Consider the following 15,408-nt stretch of genomic DNA (forward strand, 5'->3'; position numbering starts at 1 on the left):
ACAAGGCCACACTGAAATTTGACTTCTGCTCCCAACCTCTCTGAAAAACATGCAGGTTGCAGCAGGGTGCTGCCACACTGGACAGCTATGGAGCAGTTGTTGTGGGGGGGTTAAGTGACTTGCTCAAGGGAAGGGCACAACGGCAGGCAATGGCATATAAGATTTGAAATATATTGAGACAAATTAGCCTGTAGCAAAATCTAACTCATTTGATTGAACATGAAACGTATTTCAATATAATTGAAATGGGCCTTTCTTCCTACTGTTTATATTTTAATGCAGTCATCTAGGTTTTCATTTGAGCATGTTTTTATGTCACTTGTTTGTATCAATTGTGTAGACATTGGCCACTTTGTATTTGTAGTTAACTTTGTTCTGAAGTTATTAGTGATCGCAGATGGATTAACCATGCAAGACTGTTTCGTGGAGAGCTTCTGTGTATAAAGTGACACGGGAGGGCAAAAAAGCATCTAACAAAGCACTTCGCTGTTCTACGAGTGGTCTGAGGCAGGCTTTTTTTAGATAGGGAGCGTTTTCAAGTGCAACGTTAACAATGGTTTTGGCCATAAAATGCTTTTGGGGCGTGTCATTTAAATCATAACAAAAAATGTATATATATATATATATATATATATAAGATATTTGGCTACAGAAGCTATTTCTTACCGATCTCTACATCTTCTAACCGGAATGACACATCTATAAGAAAGAGGCATAGTTGGACCGTTGCCCCAAGTCTACCTTTTTTAATTTGTTTATCCTATACTTGTTTATCCTATACTTTACTATACTTTTTAATGTACCCCCAGTAAATTCAGTGAATGAAATGTAGACCTACCCTTTAATGTAGAAGAATATTACTTTAAAATGCCTTACAACTGTCTTTCCTCATAACTATAAAACGAAGGATCTAAAACCTAGAGCTGGGACAACATTGCCTTCCTCTTACCAATGTAGCCTAGGCCTAGTGCTGAAACGTTTTTATAGGACGTTAGTCTACATTATACTGGTAGATTAATAAATTAGCCTACATGACTACATAGCAACAACATATTTCGAGTTGGCAATCAGTGTTTTTCAGGTTCCCACTTCCTCAGGTGGTGAATACTATAGCTTATACTCCAATATGCACAAAGATGTCGAGAAATTCTCTGAAGAATCAAAAAGAAATCGGCTCATTCTGGATCCTATTTTGACAGGTTGCACATCAAAATATCAATCATGCATTTCTTGGATGTTAGATGAAATAGCTTGCTTTTTTAATCATAGGCTACCATCTCAGTTGACTGACTTGGCACTGGAAAAAATGTCTAGAGCCCTGCCGCAAATGTAACAAATGTTTTAATAGACAGTTAATTTATCAGGCAAAATAATTATTTATCTCTTGACTTTTTGTCTATATCAGCTAGCTCTAGCAGGTCCCCAAACATGATTTATCGATTTTATTAGTGCAAACAAAATTCAATTTATTGCAATATGTTTTTTTTGTCATAATACCCTGCTCTACTAGAACCCGATAAAAGGATTTCTCTCACTCACACACACAGTTGTCTTTGACCATGGTATCTGCCAAATTGTCTGAAGGTCACTGGGAGTTGCATGCTGAACAGCCAATAACAGCCAATGTTACTAACTGCCAGGGGGAGGGGAAGAGGTTAGGTCACCACTTGGAAAAGGGTATTATTTCAATCCGACATCAGGGCACATACATGCACCAAATCACCCTGCTCAGTTCTGTGTGTATTCTGTGTGCATGCGTACATTGTGTCTGTTTTCCCCTGACTGGGTGAAGAGTCATGTCCCCAGAGTACAGCTCAGTGGGACTGCTGGCATGTGGCTAAAGAATCCCTGCCCTTTAAAACAGAGTGAGGGAGAGGAGAACAGAACAGAGTGAAAAGAAAAACAAGACTGGTTGGAAGTGGATGAAGAATGACATGCTGCCTGACACAAAAACAGACAGGGGAAGAGTCACCAAGTGAAGGAGAGAAAAGAAGTGAGGGAGGACCAATCACAAAACACTATCTCTCTCTTTTTACTTCTCACTCTTCTCTTTCCTCCTTATCTTGTTGCTGTTGTTGAAGAGAGGAGACAGACAAGGACAGAACCATGAACCAGGACACGGGTAAAAAAAACTATTTATACTCTTATGGCTTTAGAGTAGTTGTGACCTACAGCATGCTTGTTAATGCCTATGTGTGTATCTGCCTGCTCATACACATTATTACCTTCTCTCTTTCTCTCAGCCATCCACACCATTCCCCCTGTAGGGCTCATTAGAAGCCTGTTGTGCTGCGGGTGGTAGTTGTTGTCCATTATTTATTAATGCCTGTATTCATCCATCTTTAATGTCTTGGGACCAGGTGTCACTTTTAGTTCAGTGTGGTTGTTTACACTTAACTGCCTGGTGTAAAAGTTGACTGGTCAGAATGGTGATAGTGTGACTGAAACCAAGTTAGGTTCTTTCCAAGATTTGAATGGGTGATCTCAACTGAACAGCTGTTGCTTGCTTAGGCTGCCTCCATCTCTATAAACTTGACAGAGAATATAGTATGCTGCTGCTTTCACTAATTTGATTAGTTTAATTGATTGGTGGTTGAATGGTCTGAGTTGTCCTCTTGCCCTCTTAATGTCATGTTCTCAGGATAATTAGTGGGCCAGGGGCCTCTTTTATAAATGTTCCGTGAGTACAAAATATACCCTGTACATATTTTCTAGTGGTTGAAGTTTTGTATTGCAAGTAGCCTAAGTATTTTGTGCACATAAAGGATATGAGAAATGTATTTATAAAAACAAGATCCAGCCATTTGGCGTTAGTGAGAAGAGCGAAAACATGTTAATTTAACAAATAATTAGACATAAATTAGATTCTTATCTTCACAGCCATTGCCCAATAAATTCCTCACCTTTTCTAGGCAGCCGGTCTGTAGACAACAGTCAAATTTCAGGTGACCATGCAGACATTTGGTATTTTACTTCAAAGTATTTATGCTGTTACTGTTTGTAGCCTACTGTAATAAATTAAAAAAATTACTAGCCTCGACAATGTTTCAGAATTCGTGGGCAGTCAGCGTATTAGGTTGCGGGGTAAGTCAATGCAAAACATTGTTGAATTTAAATGTTATACTGACAAGTCCACAACAATTTGACCGACCACCTCAATTCAGTCTTATGTTGCAAAATTTGAAATTGTGTTTTTTTTTACATCGGATGAAAAAGACTCAGAGCTACAAAATGGTATAACATACACTGCAGTTGAGGGAGGAACAATGGGAAAAGTAATTACGTGCAGTGGAATGGTTACTTGCATAGTAGTAATACAAATATTTCTGAAATATTTTATTGTTAGATGCTTACCTATACACACTTGTCTAAATTGTTGGGTCATGTGAAAGAAGTGCTATAACCACCCCCCCAGCCAAATCTTGCTAATTGCTGAGTGGATGGGTCACTTATCTAGACATGTACACATGACATACAATAGATGGCTGTAATCAACCCCAGACACACCTGGCTAACTTGATGGGTCATGTAATCATCTGGCAAAGTGGAGACATGTAGGTATGTAGTTAAGCAATGAAACATAATCTCATGAAATGCTGTAGTTTAAATCTGCAGGTAGCTAAAGCTAACAGACTATGTTCAATGTTAGCTGGCTGGCTAACATTAAGCTATAACTAGCAATGCAAATTGCTTTATGATATAAGAATAATATTACTAGTTACCACACATAACATGAGCTAGCGATCCAGCAACCTAACGTTGCTAGCTAGCTAACAGTAAGCTTTTAGTTTAAATGAAAATGACTTTCTGACAATTTAGAAATGTATAATAACCAGAATGTATGAATACCAGACTCTTATACACTAAACAAAAATATAAACACATGTAAAGTGTTGGTCCCAGGTTTCATGAGCTGAAGTAAAAGATACCAGAAATGTTCCTTACGCACAACAGGCTTATTTCTCAAATGTTGTGCACATTTGTTGGCATCCCTTTTTAATGAGCATTTCTCCTTTGCTAAGATAATCTATCCACTTGACTGGTGTGGCTTATCAAGAACCTTATTAAACCGCATGATCGTTACACAGGCACACCTTGTGCTGGGAACAATAAAAGGCCACTCTAAAATGTTCAGTTTTGTCACAACACAATTCCACAGATATCTAAAGTTTTGAGGGAGCATGCAATTAGCATGTTGACTGCAGGAATGTCCACCAGAGCTGTTGCCAAATAATTGAATGTTAATTTCTGTACCATAGGCCGCCTCCAACATTGTTTTAGAGAATTTGGCAGTACGTCCAACTGGCCTCACAACCGCAGACCACGTGCAAGGCATTGTGTGGGTGAGCGGTTTGCTGATGTAAATGTGAGTGCCCCATGTGGCGGTGGGGTTATGGTAGGAGCAAGCATAAGCTACGGACAATGAACACAATTACAGTTTATCAATGGCAATTTGAAGGCATTGAGATACCGTGGCGAGCTCTTGAGGCCCATTGTTGTGCCATGCATCCGTCACCTTCACCTCGTGTTTCAGCATTATAAGGCACGGCCCCATGTTCCAAGGATCTGTACACTATTCCTGGAAGCTGAAAATGTTCCAGTTCTTCCATTACCTGCATACTCACCAGATATGTCACCCATCGAGTATGTGTGGGATACTCTGGATCAATGTGAGTTCCAGTTATGCCAATATCCAGAAACTTCGCACAACCATTGAAGAGGAGTGGGTCAATGTTCTACAGGCCACAAGGAACATCCTGATCAGCTCTATGCGAAGGAGATGTTGCTCTGCATAATGCAAATGGTGGTCACACCAAATAGTGTGCTTTTCTGAACTACACCCCTACCTTTTTTTTTAAGGTGCCTGTGACCAATAGATGCTTATTCCTATTCCCAGTCATGTGAAATGCATAAATTAGGACCTAATGTATTTATTTTAGTTGACTGATTTCCTTATGAACTGTAACGCTGTAAGACCTTTGAAATTGTTGCGTTTATTTTTGTTCCGTATACATTGATGAACGCTTCACGGCAGACTGGAACCCCAGTTTAACCTAGACGTCCTGTGACGTTTCCGTTTTGTTTAACTTCACCTTTTTTGTTTCAAGTCACTCCGGTTCAGACTGACCATGTGCAGAAAGTAGTTCAACTTTTTTCCCACTGATTTTTGCAGCAATTGTGTTGAGAGCAGTAGCAACACTTTTGCAGTTCTCTATGACTAACGTTATGTCTTTCAAACAAGCCACGGCAGCAAGTATTATCTACACATACTGAACAGTTCATGTTATCGACAGAATTATACTACATGGCAGACCAATCCAAACTCCTCTCAGCATGTCCAGCCCATCCATTATTTTAGCCAATCATGGCCAGCGGGAAGGTTTTTGACTTTTTCCGTGACTAAACCAACAATTTTATTTGTATTTACAGATGGCATACAAGTTTAGTTAAAGCACATGTAATTCATATGTTCAAGTATTTCTGCTAAAAACTGCATTTTGATTAAAATAAATAATAATTACATTGAAATGCTTCTTCTGTGAATTAGTGATGTGTGACATACGCCTAGCTTCCTGAAACAGGTCACATTTTTCATAGTTTCCTCTTACATAAACTGCCACAGTCTTTTTCCAAATACAGCATAAATTACAGCAAAAATCTAAACTTTCTGCCAACACAATAAATAGACCGGTAGCTTATGTAAAAGATTTTACAATATTGGTATAGGCTACAGTATTGATGTGCGACGGGAGCATAGCCTATTTAATCTGATCCTAGTTAGGACTTGGCCCTAAAGACAAGTCAATAGAAATGGAAGCACTCTTAGCAAACAGTTGTTCAGCCCTTAACACCCATCTAAAATCTTGGAAAGAACCTGACTGTGATCCTAACAGTCACATTACATTGCAACCATTCTGGCCACTGTAAAGATGGCATAAGTCTACTTTTACACCAGGGGCCTCATTTATAACTTTACATTTCACACTAAATATCTGCTTGCGCCATTTCTGAAAGTATGTCTAAAAAATGTTGATTTATATACTTTGTGTGAACATTATAACGCTGTCAACAAAATGCCCTCCATTCACTTTTTTTATGGTGACAATAACACCCTGTATCCCCAACGATGGAATCGGGGAGTGGATCTGTCTCTGTTTGTTGGTCACACACAGTATCTTAGACAGAACTGGGATGATTTTGACAACTTGGGTGAATTATGCGTCTTGCCATAGAGATCCGCCATTTACAAAATTACGCTGATTGGCCCAAGGCGGGAGCTATAGTAATTAACTGAAATGTGTTAGTCACGTTATCTCAATTGGCCCAAGGGTGGGCACTGCATCATTCAAGGGTTACGACATGTTTGCTGTATAATTTGGAACTAATCGAGTTAGGCCACAGCAGTAAAGACAAAAAAAAAGCAATGGTCAATTTGATCACATTTCTGTAGAGGTGTGGACAGAACGATAAAAACACTTTTTAAAAGTAAACGTGCATGATGCCTATAGCGAGTGCAAGCACTTGATTCTATATTTGAAACTATGTAAAAGTAAAAATGCTACAGCTCACACTTCTATGCAAAAGCTATTGTTCAATATTTTGTTTACCAATAGAAATAATCTGCTGCCTTGAGTTATGCACACGTACATCATTCACTTTAGCATCATACATAAATGCTGATCTCTTCTGGGCCCTTAGTCAAGTGAATTATTGGTAGTTGGCTTTGCTATGCATGGCAGATATTCTTTACACGGAACCCAAACTGGCTGCGCACGTGCGCCATCGTGCATACATTTATATTGTCCCCCTACACCAAACGCGATCACGACAAGCAGGTTAAAATATCAAAATAACTCTGTACCAATGACATTAATTTGGAGACGGGTTGAAAAGCATTAAACATGTATGGTAATTTAGCTAGTTAGCTTGCACTTGCTAGCTAATTTGTCCTATTTAGCTAGCTTGCTGTTGCTAGCTAATTTGTCCTGGGATATAAACATTGAGTTGTTATTTTACCTGAAATGCACAAGGTCCTCTACTCCGACAATTAATCCACACACAAAACAGTCAACCGAATCGTTTCTAGTCATCTCTCCTCCTTCCAGGCTTTATCATCTTTGAATATATATGGTGATTAGCATCTACACTTCCATAGTATTACCACGACAACCAGCGAAACAGTTCATCTTTCAATCACCCATGTGGGTATAACCAATGAGGAGATGGCACGTGGGTACCTGCTTCAATAAACCAATAAGGAGATGGGAGAGGCAGGACTTGCAGTGCGATCTGTGTCAGAAAGAGGAATGACTTCTATTTTAGCCCTTGGCAACGCAGACGCTCGTTGGCGCAATAATTGAATGACAAAGCTTCCTAAATCTATTTTGCAACGCTCGCCCACGCGACGTGAGCAGTGTTGTCAGGGTATTCTTTAGATTCACCGACGCAAAGCAGAATCTTACATTCTGTCTTACTGCCTCCTTAACTGGCACAGATAATAGGCTGAAGGAGAGAGATTAGAGTATTAGTCTAATCCTGAATTAATTTAGGTGTATGACTTTGCATTTTATTGATGTACAATGGTCTTCATTGTCATTTCAAAAAAAGATTTGGCCAATGCATTCGGTATGACCCATAATCATTCACACATGATGCAGAGGAGGAGAGGTGGTAATGCTCGTGAGAAGTTATCTATAAAAAATAAAATAGAGTTTGAGGGCCTATAATGCTGATTTATTCTGGTTCAAATTGCAACATCTGCTGCTTATTCAGTATCAGCAGTTATAATCTTGTTCTGCGTGCAGTTATGCTCCTACTAATTAAGCCATGTCAGATTATTTTCCAACACTGGCCCGGCAGCAGGGCTTAGGCTAGTGTTGCTGCCACACTCTGGACTTTACTTTGTTCTGGGAATTTATGGTCTTTATTTTATTAAGCGCCTCCCAATACTGCATTATGTTGCAGTCGTCACAATAGCTCGGTGCGGCAGGTAGCGGCAGGTAGTGGTTAGAGCGTTGCGCCAGTAGCTGAAAGGTTGCTAGATCGATAACAAGGTAAAAACCTGTCATTCTGCCCCTGAACAAGGCAGTTAACCCACTGTTCCTAGGCCGTGATTGTAAATAAGAATTTGTTCTCAAATGACTTGCCTACTTATAGTAAAGGTAAAAAATAATATATTTTTTGATCAGATTGCTCTTCCAATGTTCACAGCTAAACTCTGGCTCGCTCGCTCTCTGTCTCTGTCTGGCTCGTTCTCGGTCGGTCGGTCGGCCTCGCTCTCTGTTGCAAATGGGTAAAAACTGACAATGAAAGAGATCAGTGAACAAATTCCAATGTTCACAGCTAAACTCTGGCTCGCTCTGGCTCGCTCTGTCTCGCTGGCTCGCTCTGTCTCGCTGGCTCGCTCTGTCTCGCTGGCTCGCTCTGTCTCGCTGGCTCGCTCTGTCTCGCTGGCTCGCTCTGTCTCGCTGGCTCGCTCTGTCTCGCTGGCTCGCTCTGTCTCGCTCTCTGTCTGCCTCGCTCTCTGTCTGCCTCGCGCTCTGTTTCTCTCTGGCTCGCTCGCGCTCTGTTTCTCTCTGGCTCGCTCGCGCTCTGTTTCTCTCTGGCTCGCTCGCGCTCTGTTTCTCTCTGGCTCGCTCGCGCTCTGTTTCTCTCTGGCTCGCTCGCGCTCTGTTGCAAATTGGTAAAAACTGACAATGAAAGAGATCAGTGAGCAAATTCCAATGTTCACAGCTAAACTCTGGCTCGCTCGCTCTGTCTGGCTCGGTCTCTCTGTCTGGTTCGCTCTCAGTCTCTGTTGCAAATTGGTAAAAACTGACAATGAAAGATCAGTGATCTAATTGCACAAGTTTAGGTAGTACATCTCTGAGAAGCTGTTCTGCTGACTTTTTAAAAGGACGTTCTATACCAAAATGAATTAAAATAAAATGACATTGGTCCTTGCATATAGGTTGGACAATATTATCAGGTATGCTGTTAGCAAAAAGAATGATCACCTGTATTCCAATTGACGCAGAATACTGGCTATAAATAATACTGGCTATAAATAAATAGGCTGAAGCATGGATTTACCTATCTGCATTTACCATGGGCAAATCATTAGCTAGATCCCAAATGTAATATCTTTACTATTTAGCGTGTATTGATGAATTTTGTACAAAAAAACTAGCATAAACACGGAATATACTCTGAGTATACAAAACATTAAGAACACCTGCTCTTTCCACGATAGACTAACCAGCTGAATCCAGGTGAAAGCTATGGTCACTTGTTAAATCCACTCCAGTCAGTGTAGATGAAGGGGAGGAGACCGGTTAAAGGAGGATTTAAGCCTTGAGACAATTGATGCATGAATTGTGTATGTTTGACATTCAGAAGGTTAATGGGCAAGACAAAAGATTTAAGTGCCTTTGAACGGGGTATGGTAGTAGGTGCCAGGCGTTTATGTCAAGATCATCAACACTGCTGGGTTTTTCACGCTCAACAGTTTCTTGTGTATCAAGAATGGTCCACCACCCAAAGAACATCCAGCCAACTCAGCATTAGGAAGGCGGTCCTAATGTTCGGTGTACTCTGTGTAATGTGATACACCCCGTGCCTGTACTTCTCACAGAAGACACTTCATGTCACTATTTTTTTCACTTACTGTTGACCGGGGCAGCTCTAGCAGGGCAGAAATTGTATCAAATGACTTGTTGGATAGTGGCATCCTATGATGGTGCCACTTTGAAAGTCACTGAGCTCTTCAGTAAGGCCATTCTACTGCCAGTGTTTGTCTATGGAGATTGCATGGCTGTGTGCTTGATCTTTGTACACCTGTCAGCAACAGGTGTGGCTCAAATTGCTGAATCTACTCATTTGAAAGGGTGTCCACTTTTGTATTTATAGTGTTTCTTGCATAGAACGCACAACAACAAGCAGACTAGGTAAATATATAATTTCTGTTATACTATGGGGTTGTGTGGTTTTTCTATTCATTACTCATTTAGTTAGCAGAGGAATAGTAAATGAGGACTGTTCTAGCATATCTTCAGTGCGCTTCGGGCATACTTTTATTAAAATGTTTTTTAAAAATGAGGCTTTGTGGCAAGGATTTTGCTGTGGCGTGCCACCACTAAATGACTGCAGCGGAAACACTGAGCTGCACACCACCAGTGGTGAAGGAAAACGTGTGTGTGGTCCGTGAGTACATGTTTGGTCATCCTGCGTTTTTAGTATGTTCATAAGTAAGTGTGTGTGTGTGTGTGTGTGTGTGTGTGTGTGTGTGTGTGTGTGTGTGTGTGTCTCCAAGAAGGTTGATCTGAAGGAAATGGTCTTCCGCTCGTCTTTTTGACACATTCACTCAATCACTATTCTTCTTCTTGTGAATTCCCATATCACTTTCTCCCTCTCCCTGTGCCATTCCTCCTTGTTTGTTTTATATTATTTAACCTTTATATAACTAGGCAATTAGTTACGAACAAATTCGCATTTTACAATGACTGCCTACCCCGGCCAAACCCTCACCTAACCTGGACCACGCTGGGCCAATTCTGCGCCCCCCTATTTGTTAAAGCCTCTTACATCTCATCCTCTGTATTCTTCCCTTCAGTGTGGAATTGTGCAAGTCATGGTAATGCCCAGTAGACTATATTCCCAGTAACTTTAACTAATAGGAAATTGCATGCATAGAACTTCTAAAATAAAACAAGGCCTAACTCTTTCAAATGCAGTTTGCTTTCTAATTTAGATAACTCGTTTTAATAGAATTTCATGCTGCTTTTAGGTTCCGTTTAGGTTTCTGATTTACTTAATCACAAAACCTAATGAATTTGTAATGTGTAAGTATCTAGTAGTACTAAGCTCTTGCTAAGCCAGTGTCTTGTTCAGTGTTGCTATACTTGTGTGTCATGTCCAGTCACTGGTACTGGTGGCCCCTGGGCCCAGCATTGCAGACAAACTCTTTTGGACACATTTCTGCTGGACAGAGTTGGTGGCAATGTGCACACACACCCTCCCTCTGTTTCTGGTTAACTATAGATGCTTGGTTTGTGACACAGAGAAGGGAGGGAGGGAGAAAATGAGAGCATACAAAGAGCTGGGGGAAGAGAAGGAGTTTGGTCCCAAAGGGAGTGCTGCGTTCTGGGATGCTTGGTGACGAAGGAGGCTGAGAATTTGGGGAATTGGACAGGGTGGTTGGGTAATGTAGGGCAAAGCATAAGGTGGATAGGGTGTTCTCAATATAGCAGTCAACTGAAGAATAGCAGGTAATTACACTGGATTTTCTTCATGCTTTGGAGCAGGATAAGTCATTGGCAATGAATAAGCCTGATAATCAATTTTCTTCAATACTGTGAAGTTTTGTGCTATCTCCCTCCAGCATGTGGTAGTTTCACACGCCTAGTGTGTCATTCCATTGCTTTCTGAGGAGAGAAGCAATTGGAGAAGGATGTAGTGATGGCTAGAGGATGGGGAGATTCACTGGTGTGAGACAAGTTTGCTGCCTGGATGTTAGGAGGCTGAGATTCCTCACAACAAAGTGATGGCCCCTCTGACTGACTTGTACAGTACCATAAATGTCTTTAGCTGGCCCACCATCATTTCTCTGAGAGGCATTGTATCTGTAATGCCTTCCTTATTCCTTTCCTTGTCTCTTATCTTCATATACATTCATAATTCAAGCATTGTTGGATCTTAGAATCAGTGGCCTTGACTGTCTGAGAGAACATGAATCACCTTCCATTGCATGCTCTTTATTTCCCTTGTGTGGTTATGCTCTCACTCTGACCATCTGCATGCTCTCTCTCCCTGTCTCTCTCCATCTCGGTCATTCTATACAGTAAGTACCTGTGTCACCCGGGGTGCTCTTCCCTGTGCTTCTGCTGTGGAAACTGTGCTCTCAGGTGGCTCACTAGAACTCCATACAGCAGGCAGCCTGGCTAGCAGGCAGAGTACAGGCTGAGTGGACTCCTAGTGGAGTACCAGGGCGTGAGGTGTTTATTGCTTGGATGGCAGTTCAGTTCACTATTAATGCATGGTTACTCTGTTTGTTTGAACTCCTCTCAGAAATGGTTTCAGTTGTGTTCCTCCCTTTGGGACCACAAGAGAGGAAGGACAGAGCGGGAAAAGACAGCAACACGATGTGTTCCACCACTTGCTCTCTGCTCCAGTTACATGACTGTCTTAGAGGAATGAAGCTTTGATTTAGTTTTCCCAGCTTGCGCAACATTTCAGTCAATCAACTTTTATACTTAAGCAATAATACATGAGGCCATGTGTTAGGACATTTATCATGGCTGTGACATGGTCTCTTTCTGACTGCCATGTAAAGCACAACTACCCAAAAATGGTTGCTATGGAGGCTCTTCCCCCTTGCTAGCTAGCCACCTACACACTTCAGACTGAAGTTAGAAAGATGGCAAACTAGCTGCATTTTTGTTTAATTTGACCTGTTTTTCTATTGACATTTCTTTGTATACAGTCAGAAGTTTACATACACCTTAGCCAAATACATTTAAACTCAGTTTTTCACAATTCAATCAATTTAATCCCAGTAAAAATTCCCTGTCTTGGGTCAGTTAGGATCACCACTTTATTTTAAGAATGTGAAATGTCAGAATAATAGTAGAGAGAATGGTTTCTTTCAGCTTTTATTTATTTCATCACATTCCCAGTGGGTCAGAAGTTTAGACACTCAATTAGTATTTGGTAACATTGCCTTTAAATTGTTTAATTTGGGTCAAACATTTCGGGTAGCCTTCCACAAGCTTTACACAATAAGTTGGGTGAATTTTGGTCCATTCCTCCTGACAGAGCTGGTGTAACTGAGTCAGGTTTGTAGGCCTCCTTGCTCGCACACTCTTTTTCAGTTCTGCCCACAAATGTTCTATAGGATTGAGGTCAGGGCTTTGTGATGGCCACTCCAATACCTTGACTTTGTTGTCCTTAAGCCATTTTGCTACAACTTTGGAAGTATGATTGGGGTCATTGTCCATTTGGAAGACCCATTTGCGACCAAGCTTTAACTTCCTGACTGATGTCTTGAGATGTTGCTTCAATATATCCACATAATTTTCCGTCCTCATGATGCCATCTATTTTGTGAAGTGCACCAGTCCCTCCTGCAGCAAAGCACCCCCACAACATGATGCTTCCACCCCCATGCTTCATGGGTTGGGATGGTGTTCTTCAGCTTGCAAACCTCCCCCTTTTTGCTCTAAACATAACAATGGTCATTATGACCAAACAGTTTCATCAGACCAGAGGACATTTCTCAAAAAAATATGATCTTTGTCCCCATATCCCGTTGCAAACCATAGTCTGGCTTTCTTATGGCGGTTTTGGAGCAGTGGCTTCTTCCTTGCTGAGTGGCCTTTCAGGTTATGTCAATGTAGGACTAGTTTTACTGTAAATATAGATACTTTTGTGCCTGTTTCCTCCAGCAGCTTCACAAGGTCCTTTGCTGCTGTTCTGGGATTGATTGGCACTTTTCTCACCAAAGTACGTTCATCTCTAGGAGACAGAAAGCATCTCCTTCCTGAGTGGTATGACGGCTGCGTCGTCCCATGGTGTTTATACTTGCATACTATTGTTTGTACAGATGAACGTGGTACCTTCAGGCATTTGGAAATTGCTCCCAAGGATGAACCAGACTTGTGGAGGTCTACAATTTGTTTTCTGAGGTCTTGGCTGATTTCTTTTGATTTTCTCATGATGTCAAGCAAGAGGAACAGAGTTTGGAGGTAGGCCTTGAAATACATCCACAGGTACACCTCCAATTGACACAAATGATGTCAGTTAACCTATCAGAAGTTTCTAAAGCCATGACATCATTTTCTGGAATTTTCCGAGCTGTTTAAAGGTACAGTCAACTCGGTATATGTAAACTTCTAACCCATTGGAATTGTGATAGAGTGAATTATAAGTTGTTTGAAAAATTACTTGTGTCATGCACAAAGTAGATGTCCTAACCGACTTGCCAAAACTATAGTTTGTTAACCAGACATTTGTGGAGTGGTTGAAAAATGAGTTTTAAGGACTCCAACCTAAGTGTATGTAAACTTCTGACTTCTGTATATCCAGAAAGATTATGCTGATTCATGATTTCAACTGGCAGAAAAAAGCTTTCTGTCTCGTCCCGACTCCCGTTCGTTATTACAGTACCCAGTGAAGATCGAATTTCAATATTGCAACAATGTTGCACATTTTGAAGTGTCTCTATGCTTTTTACAGTGGCAGATGAGATGGTGGATCTGTTACAGCTAGGGTAGCAAAGGGTTATACTTTCCGGTAAATTTCCAGAAATCTTCCATGGGAAGTTAAGTGCGGGAATTTTGCTTAAATTCATCAAAGTTAGCTTATGACATCCTCTACTGGCAGGATAGAACAGCATCTGGTAAGACAAGGGGTGGCGCGCTATGTATTTATGTAAATAAGCTTCATCAAGAAGTGCATAGATCATCTTGTCCTCACGGTGATCGTACGTACATACCCCAACCAGAAGCCATGGATTACAGGCAATATTCACACTGAGTTAAAGGCTAGAACTGCCGCTTTCAAAGAGTGGGACTCTAACCTGGAAGTTTATGAAATTCCAATATGCCCTCCGACGAACCATCAAACATGCAAAGCGCCAATACAGGAAAAAGATTGAATCGTACTACATCGGATGTGGCAGGGCTTTCAAACCATTACCGACTACAAAGGGAAGCACAGCCGAGAGCTGCCCAGTGACACAAGCCTACCAGATGAGCTAAACTATGTCTATGCTCACTGAGGCAAATAGCAATGACAAATGCATGAGAGCACCAGTTGTTCCGGAAGACTGTGTGATCACGCTTTCGGCAACCGATGTGATTAAGACCTTTAAACAGGTCAAGATTCACAAGGCCGCAGGGCCAGATGGATTACCAGGACATGTACTGCGAGCATGCGCTGACCAACTGGCTAGTGTCTTCACTGACATTTTCAACCTCTCCCTGTCTGAGTCTGTAATACCAGAATGTTTTAAGCAGACCACCATAGTGCCTGTCACCCAAGAACACTAAGGCTAGTCTTAACAGAAAAATGATGTGTGGAGACATTTCACTGGAGTCAAGAAAAATCAGTGTACATTTGCAAATACTGTGCCAAATCACATGTGATAAATGCAACAAAGATGCAGAATCATCTGGACAAGTGCATAAATTTCCCTCAGAGCTCACAACAAGCTACCTCTGACAGAATTCCCTCTACTTCTATTTGAGATGAAAATGATGAATCAGATCTTATCAAAAGCAACAGCTCATGGTCCTCCTGGAATCAGAAGTTGTTTTTTTTTTGACTCAATGGAGAAACGTAGTCCGAGCAATGCTGATGTATGTCTTGCTCGAGATGTGTATGCAACTGGTTCACCTCTGCTGCTCACAAGAAATGTGTATTGGAAGAGATG

General features: G+C 41.2%; 1 protein-coding gene across 3 annotated transcripts in view; it reads left to right on the forward strand.

Annotated features, from left to right (window-relative positions):
- LOC110510088 (hormone-sensitive lipase) overlaps nucleotides 1-15,408 on the forward strand; it is a 43,986-nt gene that overhangs the window by 5,284 nt on the left and 23,294 nt on the right. The window contains exon 2 of one of the 3 annotated variants that reach the window (XM_036969527.1): nucleotides 2,082-2,122. The exons of the other annotated variants lie outside the window; for them this stretch is intronic. Within the exon in view, the coding sequence (XP_036825422.1) occupies nucleotides 2,107-2,122 (16 nt within the window). The 5' untranslated portion in view covers nucleotides 2,082-2,106. The remainder of the gene's footprint in view (nucleotides 1-2,081; nucleotides 2,123-15,408) is intronic. 3 annotated transcript variants of the gene reach the window in all.

This window comes from Oncorhynchus mykiss, chromosome 3 (genome assembly GCF_013265735.2).
Source record: "Oncorhynchus mykiss isolate Arlee chromosome 3, USDA_OmykA_1.1, whole genome shotgun sequence".
Lineage (NCBI taxonomy): Eukaryota > Metazoa > Chordata > Actinopteri > Salmoniformes > Salmonidae > Oncorhynchus > Oncorhynchus mykiss.